The sequence below is a fragment of the Drosophila bipectinata genome, chromosome 2R, assembly GCF_030179905.1.
Source record: "Drosophila bipectinata strain 14024-0381.07 chromosome 2R, DbipHiC1v2, whole genome shotgun sequence".
Classification (NCBI taxonomy): Eukaryota; Metazoa; Arthropoda; class Insecta; order Diptera; family Drosophilidae; genus Drosophila; species Drosophila bipectinata.
In genome coordinates, this window is record NC_091737.1 from 5,312,182 (window position 1) to 5,324,901 (window position 12,720).

At 41.5% G+C, this 12,720-nt stretch overlaps 1 protein-coding gene and 1 long non-coding RNA gene across 11 annotated transcripts in view; one reads left to right on the top strand and one right to left on the bottom strand.

Annotated features, from left to right (window-relative positions):
• The window catches only part of Nipped-A (Transcription-associated protein Nipped-A), a 172,588-nt gene that overhangs the window by 148,111 nt on the left and 11,757 nt on the right, over positions 1–12,720 (top strand). For 9 of the 10 annotated variants that reach the window (XM_070278849.1, XM_043210464.2, XM_043210465.2 and 6 more), the window contains one exon: positions 9,954–11,162. In XM_070278849.1, the coding sequence (XP_070134950.1) occupies positions 9,954–11,162 (1,209 nt within the window). Of the gene's footprint in view, positions 1–9,953; positions 11,163–12,720 lie in introns of those variants that run through there. The other variant, XM_070278853.1, reaches the window with a different exon arrangement.
• LOC138926112 (uncharacterized) overlaps positions 1–12,720 on the bottom strand; it is a 101,632-nt gene that overhangs the window by 23,222 nt on the left and 65,690 nt on the right. The window lies entirely within an intron of this gene.

Consider the following 12,720-nt stretch of genomic DNA (forward strand, 5'->3'; position numbering starts at 1 on the left):
TACTGCTCTGCCATAAAGTCATTCACTGTCCTGGAGTTAGATGAGAATCCGTAAAGGGCTTTGAGTGCCGCTTGACTGTCTGAGAAGATACAGATTGTGTCTGGATTTCCAGTAAGTGCTGGGGATCTAAGTGCTTCCCCGATAGCTATTACTTCTGCTTAGAACCCACTACAGTGGTCGGGGAGTCTGAAGGACTCATTTAGACACAGCCGTTCGCAATGTAAACCGCCTCCCACCTGGCCATTCAATTTTGAACCGTCTGTGTAAATATAAAGAAAACCGTCTGGTCCCGGGATTTGTGTGTCCCATTCCTCTCTTGTTGAAATGGATACCTTATATTTTAAGGTATTTTAAGGTGGGATGGTCAACAGGTACGCAGTAGTCTTTAGCCTCCATTGGCGTGCAGTGCACTATTGGGTTTTTGACCTGTTTTTGTGGCATTAATTAATTACTCGGTCAGTTTTGGAGATACCGACATGAAACTTTACCAATCGTTATTATTTGCACATATATTATTTGCACAATCGTTATCCTATATCCTGTAGCTCCCATAGAAACGATTTGGTAAAAGTTAAGATAAAATAATGAAATTTGAGGAGCTGATATTTGTTGCTATTTTAATAGGATATAGCAATTTTGAACCAAATCGGATAACGCTTTCCCTGGGAACTATCAGTTTAAAATACCGGATTTCAGTGTTCTTCCATACAAATTCATATAAAAGTTAAAAAAAGAAAAATTCCTTCATACAGTAGTATTAATCTTATTATTCTTTTTTTTTTTTTTTTTCATTTTCTACAATATATCAATATTATCTAAGAAAACAAGCTGGAATTGTTAAATTCGTCATTTTCGAGACAAACATTATATTCGAATTCGTACGAAAGCATCTGAATTACCTCAATTGGAAGTAAAAGACTCTTTAGTTTTTTATGCATCTCGATAAATTAAGGACGAAATAATTGGATCTGATGTATCCATAGCTCGGTTGTGCTTTTTTGAATGATGACGCCTGTCTGATTTATACAGCTTGTTTCAGGACTCAGATGCTTCTTCTCCAAAATAGCCGACTGGAAGCACCGTATTTTCCATTACTTCCATTAAAAACTAGTGGCTTTTTTTTTTATCAAAACGGCATTATCCACATTGTTATTTTTATGGCGTTTAAAAAAACATTGTACAGCCATTTGTTGCTCAGCCCGGCCCCTTTCGCTGTTCCAAGCAACGACCAAATCGGCTTTGGAGAAAGTGAGGTTATCTAAGAAAAATTCAAATTGCACCAATAGTGGAGAGAAGTGCACAATAAGACTAACAGCCTTTTCTCAGTATTGACAACGCTACAACATACGCTTGGACGCATTGAAAACTTTCTATTCCTTCTATTTCAAAACTCTTCCCAAAGTTGAAATTTGTTTCCCAAAATTCAGCTTAAGGTGCATCTATAAAATGACAAAATTTTAGTATAGACACGCACAATTTAAACAGTTAATACATTTACCATGTAGTACAAACCTGTGAAATCAGTGTCCATTACTATTTTTCTTTTTAAATGGAGTTTTAAACAAATAATCTAATTTCACAAATCACTATGTGAAAATTGCAAACTTAGCGCACGTGCTTTCGGATGCAACAGCTGACTTTGCAGCTGTTATGCTAACATATGGTGCTAATAATTAATATTTTGAGTATGAGGCATAATAGTTTGATGTTTTTTTAATACATTCCCATTAATTTTTTTTAAATCAGAAAACTTTCAAAAAATGATTAAATGCCACATAAAGTGGTCAAAAACCCCATAGTGCAATGGTGTAGGTCCAACTTGGTAGGTTAATAGTCGGTCCTTTTCCATATGCCCGTCTCGCGTAGCCTAACAGCCCATTATCTTTACAGGTAATAGGTCAAGTATGAAGTCTAGGGCATCAGTCGGTGTTGTACGTAGGCGGCCTATGATACAGACCTCCGCCATCCTTTGCGTTTTCCTAAGTTTCTCTCTAATTGTGGAGTTTGTGAGAGCAGGCCACAGGACCACCACCAGAAAAGGATGGGTCTTATGACCTCCATCTGACTATCTTTGGAGACATTTCCCATTTAAGGCCAATGGCTTTTCGGCATTTATAGAGCGCGATTGTTGCCTTGTTAGCTCTATCCCTGGTGTTTGACTTCCAGTCCAGTCTCCTGTCTAGCATAATCCCTAGGTACTTGACGCTACCGCTGAGGGAGAGTGTTTCTCCTGATAGTTTTGGAAGCATTAAATTTGGTACTTTGTACTTCCTGGTAAAGAGGACAAGCTCGGTTTTGGATGGGCTTACACCTAGTTCATTCCTAACTGCCCATGTTGAGAGGACCCTAAGTTTGTCCGTCATGCGGTCACATAGAGTCAGGGGAAACTTCCCAGAGAAGGCAATTGCGACATCATCCGCGTAAGCGATAACTTTGCAACCACCACCTTCTAGGGATCGTAGGAGGCTATTAACCGCCACGTTCCACAGTAGGGGTGAGAGTATGCCTCCTTGCGGAGTGCCTCTTTTGACGTATCTATGAATAGATTCTCCTCCTAGTGACGCCTCAACAGTCCTGTTTACCAGGATCTGCTTTATAAGGCGTATAGGATTGTCTATTCCTAGTCCCGTCAGCGCATTGATTATCGAGCTTGGTAGGATGTTGTCGAAAGCACCTTCTATGTCTAGAAAAGCTATGAGTGCGTACTCCTTGTCACTAAGTGCCTTTTCGACGAAAGTAGTGATCTTGTGGAGTGCCGTATCCGTGGATCGGCCCTTCCTATACGCATGCTGTGATCCCGAGATATCATCTGGGTTTAAAGTAAGATTAATATGGAGGCTGATTAGTCTCTCCATTGCAAATTGGGATGATATGCCATAACCGTAATATTAAAGCTAGAAAGTTGAAATTTGCTGCTTATATTATTTTTGAATTTCGGATTTTTTTTGTTTAACCCCACAGCCTTGCCTCCCACATAATTGAACTGCAGTATTTATAAAATTCATATTAATTACACTTTCATATTAGTTATACTTTTCTCTTCCTTATTTTTTATCCACAATTGTTAGAAAATTTTTATATTTTTTATTTTTGCATATTATAACATATATTAATTAACGAAAACTTAAAAATATGTACATAAACTTGTATTAATTTAAACGTTCTTCTTCTTAATCAAGATCAAAATATAGTATACTTTCAAACTCGTCTTCAACACTATATTTTTGGGCAGCATCTTCCGGTTTTGGAGGGACTAAAAGTGCAATAACTTCACTTGGCAATGGGTGTGATTTTGAGCGATGCTTGATAAGTAAGGATCAGAGGAATCCAAAGCTCGGTGAAATACGTCTGTTAAATTGTTTACTCGGCTTTTTTTCCTGGCATGCAAAATCCTATCGCGCTTGTAATATTTGTTGCGAGCCTCAGATGCGTTTTCGCCTAAGCAACCAACAGGAAGTACAGATGAATTAATTATTTCTGGACCATGAACCATAAAATTTTGTGGACCGTAGCGGTCATTGGATACCACGGATATTTAATTAAATGCAAACGAAGCGTTTCTTCACAAAATTTCTTAAACTTATTAAAACAAACGTCATATTCGCATGATAAAACTATTAAAACGATATGTAGTTTGTTTAAAAGCTCTTCATCCAGTTCTAATATTGAGGCAAATCATTTAACATCCGAAAATGCTCTTCGTGCTGTATTGCCATCGTTGGAATTTCCAGAACCATTCTGACTTGGTTTGTTAATATGTAACCCCATTTCAGACCAAAGCTTTCGCTCAATGTCCTTCTTGCGTACCATCATTATTTCTTTGTCAGAGTCCGTACTAATTCTCCACTTTTGAATACTTACACGATATGAGATGTTGAGAACGTATTCCAAAAACCTAGTCCATGCGTGGAGAGGACTAACTCCGTACTGATAAGAATTTGGTTTAGGCTTGAACTTTTGACTGTTAACCTCTGTTTCATTTAAAAAGTCCTTCGGACTGGCACCACAAATTGGACAGGATTGTGTTGAATTAGTGCCCGTTAATATATTCAAAACCTTTCCATCGATGAGCGTCATGTGTACTTCGAATAGAACTTCCACTCTCAATTGTTCCGCCTCATACATAAATGGCTTTAAGTCTTTTATTTGCGAATCAAAAGAAATTTGGAATTCAAAATATGATCCCGGCTTTCTTTAGCAAACTCAATTTTTAGCGGCCTGCAGTATTTAACGGATTGTGGATATCTGTTTCTCCAAATAATTCTCCCAATTTGATCCACCATTTGAAGGGGAATTATGGTAGTGACAAACAAAGATTGGTCCAGGCAAATGGGTTCGGTATCATTAAACCAGTGGTCGGCACCCCAATACATTGATATGATTTTACCGCATTAGTGTTAGTAACGAATAGCAGAAAGTAGGCTGTGAGCATGACGTTTCACACATTTATACTGTGTGTGTGTGGCAGAGCTCGGGCAGAGAAATTTCCTATGCCCCCGAGATAGGGCCGTGCCGACCTCTGCATTAAACCTTTGCTTATAAACGCTCTGTCCGGTTGAACCGTCAAAACCATAGCTTACTATTAGCTTTACTTTATTTATATCAATAAATTGTTGGAAAACAGGCTTTTGATATAAAATGATCCGAGATGCTGTATGGTTCAGTAAGTTCTGCATTGGCACTTCGGCAATAGTATCGGATACGATTATATCTATAGGCCGACACTTTTCCTTAGCTTCTCTCACCTTTTCGTTGCAGTTTTTTTCGATACTTTTTAAGCGTATGTTAATATATTGCTGCTTGGAAAACGAGCATAATAAATGCTAGGGCCTCATCAGGTGATAATGGTATAGGCTCTTTCAATGAAAGTTGTTGCCTTAATTTTGAACTATTTACTATTTATTGTCTATGTGTGTTTTATTATGTGTCTATTAGGACTATTTATTGTCGTTTTTAATATGTGAGAAATATCCGTTTTTTTGGCCTTCTTAGCAGACATAGCATCTGCTTCAACAAGTAGAACTGTTGAATTTTCCTTTGCAAGTTCGGAAGCAAGTCTTCTTTTATGCCGTAAACTTCCTTCGTCATAAGAGACAGAAAGTTTTTTATTTTGTTTTTAATCACCTCCAAATCGTTTTCCGGAAAATCATTTGGAATTACTTCGACGCAAACCCAGTCAAAAGTAGCATTGACATTGCGATTTTTATCCAGCCAAACTTCTAGTAGGTCACCTCGACGAATAGCAACCTTGTTTGAATCTGTTGAAATATTTAACCCGCCCCCGCAAGTTTCCGCAAATTATTTAAATGCCATCTGAATATACATATAATAACTCATACTACCACATAAGTTGTTATTTGAATCCTGTTGTATCTTGCTAGATATGCTCCACGAAACACAAATATTTTTAGGTTAGAATCAACAAAATTACTGTTTACGTTTTACCTTAAAAACATGACAAAATATTTTCCAATTTAAGGTATTTCAATTGGTCAAACTGTTTAAAAATACGAGAACGCCAAAATTTAGGAACTTCACTAATCAGCAAGCTTGCATGCACCACGTGCAAGAACAGCTGGTGCAAGACGAGGGCTACAAATTAAATATTTTCGATGTCTAGGGACATTTCTTAGCTTAAAATAATTGTAACATTATTTATATATTTATATATATATATTTATATATATTAAAATAATTGTAACATTATTTATACACGAACTTATTAGGTTTTGGCCAAAATAAAGGCATTTCATCCCAATGTGCATTGTCTTGAGAAGGAAGGACGACAGGCTTATTGGTCTGAAGTCCTTAGGGGTGCAGTGAGATGGCTTTCCCGCCTTGGGTATAAATACGATTTTCGTCCGCAACCACATTGCGGGTACGATGCCTGAAAATTGCTGAGAAAGCCTTCTTGACCCAAGACCTCAGATTGGGACCGGCTTTAATTAGTTGAGCCGGGACAATGCCATCTGGGCCTGAGGATTTGAAAGGCTTGAAGCTATTTATTGCCCAGCTGAGATACCTGTCACTCAATAGGTATTCAAGTTGGTTAGGGGGGGGAGGGGCTATTCTCCTGTGTCTGCATTTCCAGGTTTGTGTCTTCTCGAAAGCATCCCGGGAAATGTGTCTCTATGAGAGCCTCTAGGGTTTCTCTGCTGGACGATGTCCAGTTACCTTCTGAGGTTTTAATGTATCCTACATTTGGTGCAGTAGTGGCGAGGACCTTCCTGAGTCGGGAGGCCTCTGATGTTTGATGAATGTTCGTGCAGAACTTGGCCCAGGCATTCCTTTTTGCTTGCAAAAGTTCTCTGTTATATCGCCTAAGGTCCGCTTTATACGACTCCCAGGCTGTCTCCAAGTTTGTTTTGCTGGCAAAATTAAAGGCCTTGCGGGCCTTGGTTTTAAAGGGCGCAAGTGTTTGCGACCACCATGGTGGTTTCTTTGACTTGCTATTGCCCGATCTGTTTTGGGGACAAGCTTTATTGAATGCCCTGGCGCACGCTACCGTGAGCGTGTCCACCATGGCATTCAGGGCTTCCCTACTTTCAACGTCCCCTGTTGGAGGTTTCCCCAAGGAACTATCTAGTTTTTTTTTGACCACTAATTCTATGTATCGGTGGTCCGAGAAAGAGTGTTTCTCTAGGACTCCCCAACTAACAATCCTGTCTGCTAGGGATTCAGAGTAAAGAGTGACGTCAAGTACTTCCCCTCTGTTCTTGACTATGAAAAAGGGTTCTGTACCCCTTTTACCCACCAAAAGATTGGAGCCTAGGATAAAATCGAAGATTGACTCACCCCTCTCGTTCGTGTCAATCATTAGTTCCCCACTAATGATGATGGGCGTTAGCATCGCAACCTATGATCAGGTCGATCTTGTGCTTCCTGCTGTCTTCCACCAGCTGTTTGATTAGCGGGTGCGGGGGAGGGCCTCCTGGTCGTGGCCCATATACGCCCAACATATCCTTAGAGGGCCATTTGGGCTCTCTATGGCTGCGGCTACGTGGTCTTCATTGCTGAAATTGTGTAGCAAAAAGAGGTTAAGGTTCTTTTTTGCGAGGATGCAGGCTCGCCTTTTACCTGTATTATCGGCTTTGCAGAGCCTAAACTCCGACGCCCCCAACCCAAGAATCCTCTCCAAGGATCCAGGGTTCCTGGATGAGGGCCACATCAGCTCCACTCTCGGCGAGGTGGAGTTGGATGCCAGCTGACGCTGATTTACTGTGATGGAGGTTTATCTGCAAGATTGTCAGGGACATTCTTACAATTCTCCACCACAGTAACTTCTGCCTCCGTCTCGGAGCCCAGCAGAGAGTCCTCCTCCATTCCGACTCCACTAAGTGCCCTCGCCAAGTCGCTCTCCTCTGAGGTGTACCCTTCCAGGATGTCCTCCTCCTCATCTGACATTCCTTCCGGGTGCCCCTCCTCGGTCGGCTTCTCCAAGTCTGGCTTTTGTGCATCTGCCTCCAGCCCGGTACCTTCTGTTTTGCTCTTCGCATCGGATTTATAAATACGGACCGTCACATGCTCAAATCCATACTTTAATCGGTGCTCCTACCTTTCCAGGGCTTTCACGGTCCCCTCGTTGAGTGTGAGGACGACCTGCCTCCGCATTTCTACCGCCTCCTCGACCTTTGCGACTCTCCAGTCCGCCGTGGGAAGCGTCGGATTGCACATCCTAAGCATTGTCAGGATGGTCTTAGGGTCGGCTGGCTTTTCTGTGAGTCACACTCGCGCCCTCGGCTTACTTGGGATCTCCCCCCAGTCAACCGCCACCAGCTTAGCCCCGGGGTAGACCTCTCCAAGCGATGCTACCATTCGCTTGTAGGTCTCTACCGATCGCGCGACTTCTTAGGCAATTACCTTGTCGCTACCCTGAAAGCATCCTGCGTCTTCGCATTCTGGTGGGGGTCCTCGGCTCTGTAGCATCTCCTCCACGAAGCGTCCATGCAACTCGTTAACCACTCGTCGCCAAAGGTCCTTGGGGATGAGCCCATCTTTGGAACCCTTGTCCAGGACTCCAATTAGGGTTCTTCCCTTCGTCACTTCGGCGAACGAGCGGTTGGACGGCTGCGGCTTGGCCTTCCTCTTCTTGCCTTTTCACGCTTTGCGCGATCTCCTTGGCAGGATCTGACCCAGCACGATTTTTGGGATCCAGCCTCACACCCGCCTTTTCCGGTTGGAAGTCCTCCCTTGCCCACTTAATAATCTCGGCCTGGTCCGGGTTGGCTTCGGTCCGCCCTCATTAAAATGAAGGCTGCTCTTCTCCTATCTTTAAAAGAGCACTTTAGCTGCGTCGAGTGAGACGCTCCAGGACCAGGGTTCGCCTTAGGGGCCCAGCCAGTTGGTTTAGAGGTTGACGCTGGTGGGTTCCTCTTCACGCCGTTTGGTGGTCTCATGGCTAGCCCCGCTTTGGAAGAAGAAGCCTTGGCAACCTCCTTCGCACCGGCGCAGCCCGCCTCCAGATGTTGCCCCTCTGTGGGGGGCTTCTCCATCTCAGCAACTCCTTGGCCTTTTTAGGGCCTTGGAGTTTGACGGGTCATTGACCCCATTTCCGGACTTTTTTAGGGAGTTCCGTTCTCCACTTTGGTTTTTGGTTAGTTTAGTAGAATTCATATTTTGGTCCCACGAGTAGGCGGGAAGGGGTTCGTCCATCATGACATAGCCCGCTTGTCACAATAAGCCTGGTTAAAACTGGGAGGTCGGCCGGTCCCCCAGAATTCGCATATTAGCGTCCGAGCCCCCCCCTCGGACACGCATCCTTCGGCATATGCTGTTCCACCTTGGATTGGGGTGATTTAAGGAAGGGAGTGTTCTTCTCCCCGCCCGACTACCATTAGCCAGCATCCTCGGCAGAGACATGACCTTACCGGAGAGAAGAGAGAGTATTGTCGCATTACCAGCGGTGTACACAGTTACGGCACGCAATTGCTTGCGCGTAGGTCCCCCTGTTGTACCCGTTGGCTGTACGGCCTATTAACGAGCTTATTGCTTATTCTTTTATTTCTCTTTCTTGTTTTGTTTCTATTTGTGAGTCATTTTTCGATAAAACGCTGAACAGAAAACAACTACTGTTAGAGCTGAAAAACTTTTTTTGCTGCAATTTTTCGTTTGCTTGTTTCATTTTTGTCAATCATGAGTGATGAAGTGGAATTCGTTTATAATATGCGATCGCGTTACAAATATCAAAGTACGGATTTTCATGACCGTTTATCAGAGGTGTCGAAAAACTCGCATTTACTGCTGTAAATGTTCGAATCCGGTGTGTCGACAACATTCGAAAATCGAATATATATGCTTCGCATGCCTTCCTCAGAAGACATGAAGAAATTTGACGTTATGTTTAACTACAAAACTCATTACTATTCCATTTCTTTTGTATTAAAAACTTTGTTTTGGCTCATAATAAATGGTAAAAATGAACAAAAGAAAAAAGTTGTTTTCTCTCACATTCCGGATATTTTTGCAAGTTTATTTTTCCTCACATAGGTACTCTTATCTAAGTCAAAATAAAATAAACTGGTCAGAAATAAAAATATTTACCTATTCAAGATTCGACCGCATGCAACTCTAATTCCCATACAAATGCATTTAAACGTATAGGGGTCTGGCCAGGCACCATGTGCGTGGAATAAGGTTTTAAAATATGTGCGTGTACGAGGGTTAATCAAGTAATTAATTCAGTAACTTGGTAATGACCTTCTCTAATTAAATAAAATAAATTAGAATTTATTGGTAAGGTTTTATGGTGGCAGTGGTCGGCACCCAAAACATTGATATGATTTTAACCCATTAGTATTAGTAACGAATAGCAAAAGTAGGCTGTGAGCATGACGTTTCACACATTTATACTGTTTGTGGCCTTGGCCTTGCCGACCACTGTTGTATGGATAAAAATCATAAATAAAAAAACAAAATTTAATTTCTTTTAACGTATATATTTTTTTTCCTTTTAGAGTTTGGAAGCATCAAATTGTGGAAGAGTAAACCATGGAAACCCTTCATCGGTTAATCCTATTAAAGCGACGCCTCCCATGTGGAGATGCTCTAAGGTTATGCAACTGCAACGAGAAGTGCATCCCACGATTTTAAGTTCCTTAGAGGGAATAGTAGACCAAATGGTTTGGTTTCGAGAAAGCTGGACTGAGGAAGTTCTTCGACAACTTCGTCAAGGCTTGATCAAATGCTACGCGATTGCATTTGAAAACAGAAATACAGTTATTCAAGCCACTATCACACCTCATACGTTACATTTTGTTAAAAAACTTGGCTCCACATTTGGCATTGGAATAGAGAATGTGCCAGGATCTGTAACATCGTCAATATCTAATTCTGCAGCATCAGAATCTCTTGCACGACGAGCGCAAGTTACATTTCAGGATCCCGTTTTTCAAAAAATGAAGGAACAGTTTACCAGTGACTTTGATTTCTCAAAGCCAGGAGCAATGAAACTGCACAATTTAATATCAAAGTTAAAAACATGGATAAAAGTTTTAGAAACAAAAGTCAAGAAACTACCAACATCATTTTTAATCGAAGATAAATGCAGATTTCTATCAAATTTTAGTCAAAAAACAGCTGAAGTGGAACTTCCTGGAGAATTGTTAATTCCTTCGTCTTCTCATTATTATGTTAGAATTGCCAGATTTATGCCAAGAGTGGAAATTGTACAAAAAAATAATACAGCAGCAAGACGGCTATATATAAGAGGCACAAATGGAAAAATATACCCTTATCTTGTTGTTTTAGATTCCGGGTTGGGGGATGCTCGTCGAGAAGAACGAGTACTACAATTAAAAAGAATGTTAAACTATTACTTGGAAAAACAAAAGGAAACAAGTCGACGATTTTTAAATATAACAGTACCCCGGGTAGTACCTATCTCGCCGCAAATGCGTTTGGCTGAAGACAATCCCAACAGTGCATCATTACTTAAAATTTTTAAAAAATGTTGCCAAAAAATGCAGTTGGACTACGATACCCCTGTAGTTAAATACTACGAACGTCTTTCTGAAGTCCAGGCCAGGGGAACACAAACTACACATTCAATATTAAGAGACATATTTACCGAAATACAAAGGAAAATGGTACCTAAAACCTTACTTAAACTTTGGGCCCTGAATACGTTTTTTGCAGCTACTGACTTTTGGCATTTCAGAAAAATCGTAAGTTTACTTTTAACCAACAATTTTTACAAATTTGGGTAGGGCACATAAGGCCAGTAAGTAGAACAGCTAGATGGCTATACAAAAATTTTTTTTAATTAAGCCAGCTTCAATTGGTTTTGCTCGTTAACACATTAATTATAAAAAATTTAAATTATTTTGAACTATAAATATTCCAGCACATGTTGTTTGGAGAAAAAAAAGATAAGCTGTGGAAATTAAGTATAATTTTAATATTATAATACCAGGTACTCGTATAGTCGTGGGAATGTATGAATGGAACATAGAGAAGGAATTATCTCCGAGCCCATACAGTATATATATTCTTGATTAGCATCAACAAACATGTCTTGTTTAACGTGGCGTTTTTAGAAGACTAAACTAGAAGACTAGAAGACAGACTAGAAGCTATAGCTATGTACATAGCGACCACCCTGGTCGCTATGTATATATTGTCGCTATAGCACATATTTGTGCTTGCCGGGCAGCATAATCCCTCTGGATCAGAGGCGAAACGTATCTGTTACCTCTCTGATCTATGGGTCACAGCACGCAAGTTGGCAAACGCAACTCCACGTCGAATCCGACGATACTCCTACAAGGGGGTCTACCTCAATGGTAGTGTTTGGACACTATCCAACCCGTGGCACCGAAGTTTGTGGGTTTGGTGAGAAACCTCTTTAGCTCCGACAAGCTCGGTTGGGGCGCCCTGCCATGTTAGTCGCCTTCTACGGCAAGCTATTCTTGGCAAAATTGGACTAGCCACACGGAAAAATGGGACCTCCTCCTCCGGAACACCTCTGTGGAGAAACTTACCGTGTTCTCTGGGCCTGGGGTTTGTGCGTTCCATTCCTCCCGTTTTTGAATGTTGGTGCTGAAGTGGAATTTTACGTGTTCCCTAGGAGTACAGTTGTCTGTGCTAAAAGGGTGGAGTGTCCCGTGATATTGGGATTTCACTGATGTGTTTCTCTTAGTCGAATTGCCGCCAGTTACGGCTGCTCCATACCAGTTAATTAGTGTTTGAGACATGAGAAGAGGGAATATGTATCTTCTGCTGAAGACAACTAACTCTGTTTTCTGCGATGTTGATGCTTGTCCAGTTGGTTAGGGTTTGTAGTTTTTCGCTCATGAGGTCATAGAGTGTTTGAGGATATTTTCCCGAAAACATATTTGCCACGTCGAATCAAAATGACTGCTATGCTCCAAAGAAGAGGGGAGAGGACTCATCTATGCTGGGTTTCTCTACAGATGGCCCTTGAAAGGGTTGATGAGCCTAGTGAAGACATCACTCTCCTGATTGTTAGAAATGGATCAATAAGTCCCACCAAGCGCCCATCTACCCCAAGGGACGTCAAGGCTTTGGTTATGGTGTTTGGACTTCGTTGAAGCCCCTTTCTGTGTCTAAAAAGGCTACGAGGGCGTATTCTATCTGCGAGAGTGATTTTTAAATCTTAGAGACATGCGAATCAAGGGCAGCTTCAGTGGATTTGCCCTATGGTATGCATGTGTTTTGGTTGGTTATGAGGGATGGGATAAGAGAGGTTCTTAGGTGGAAGCC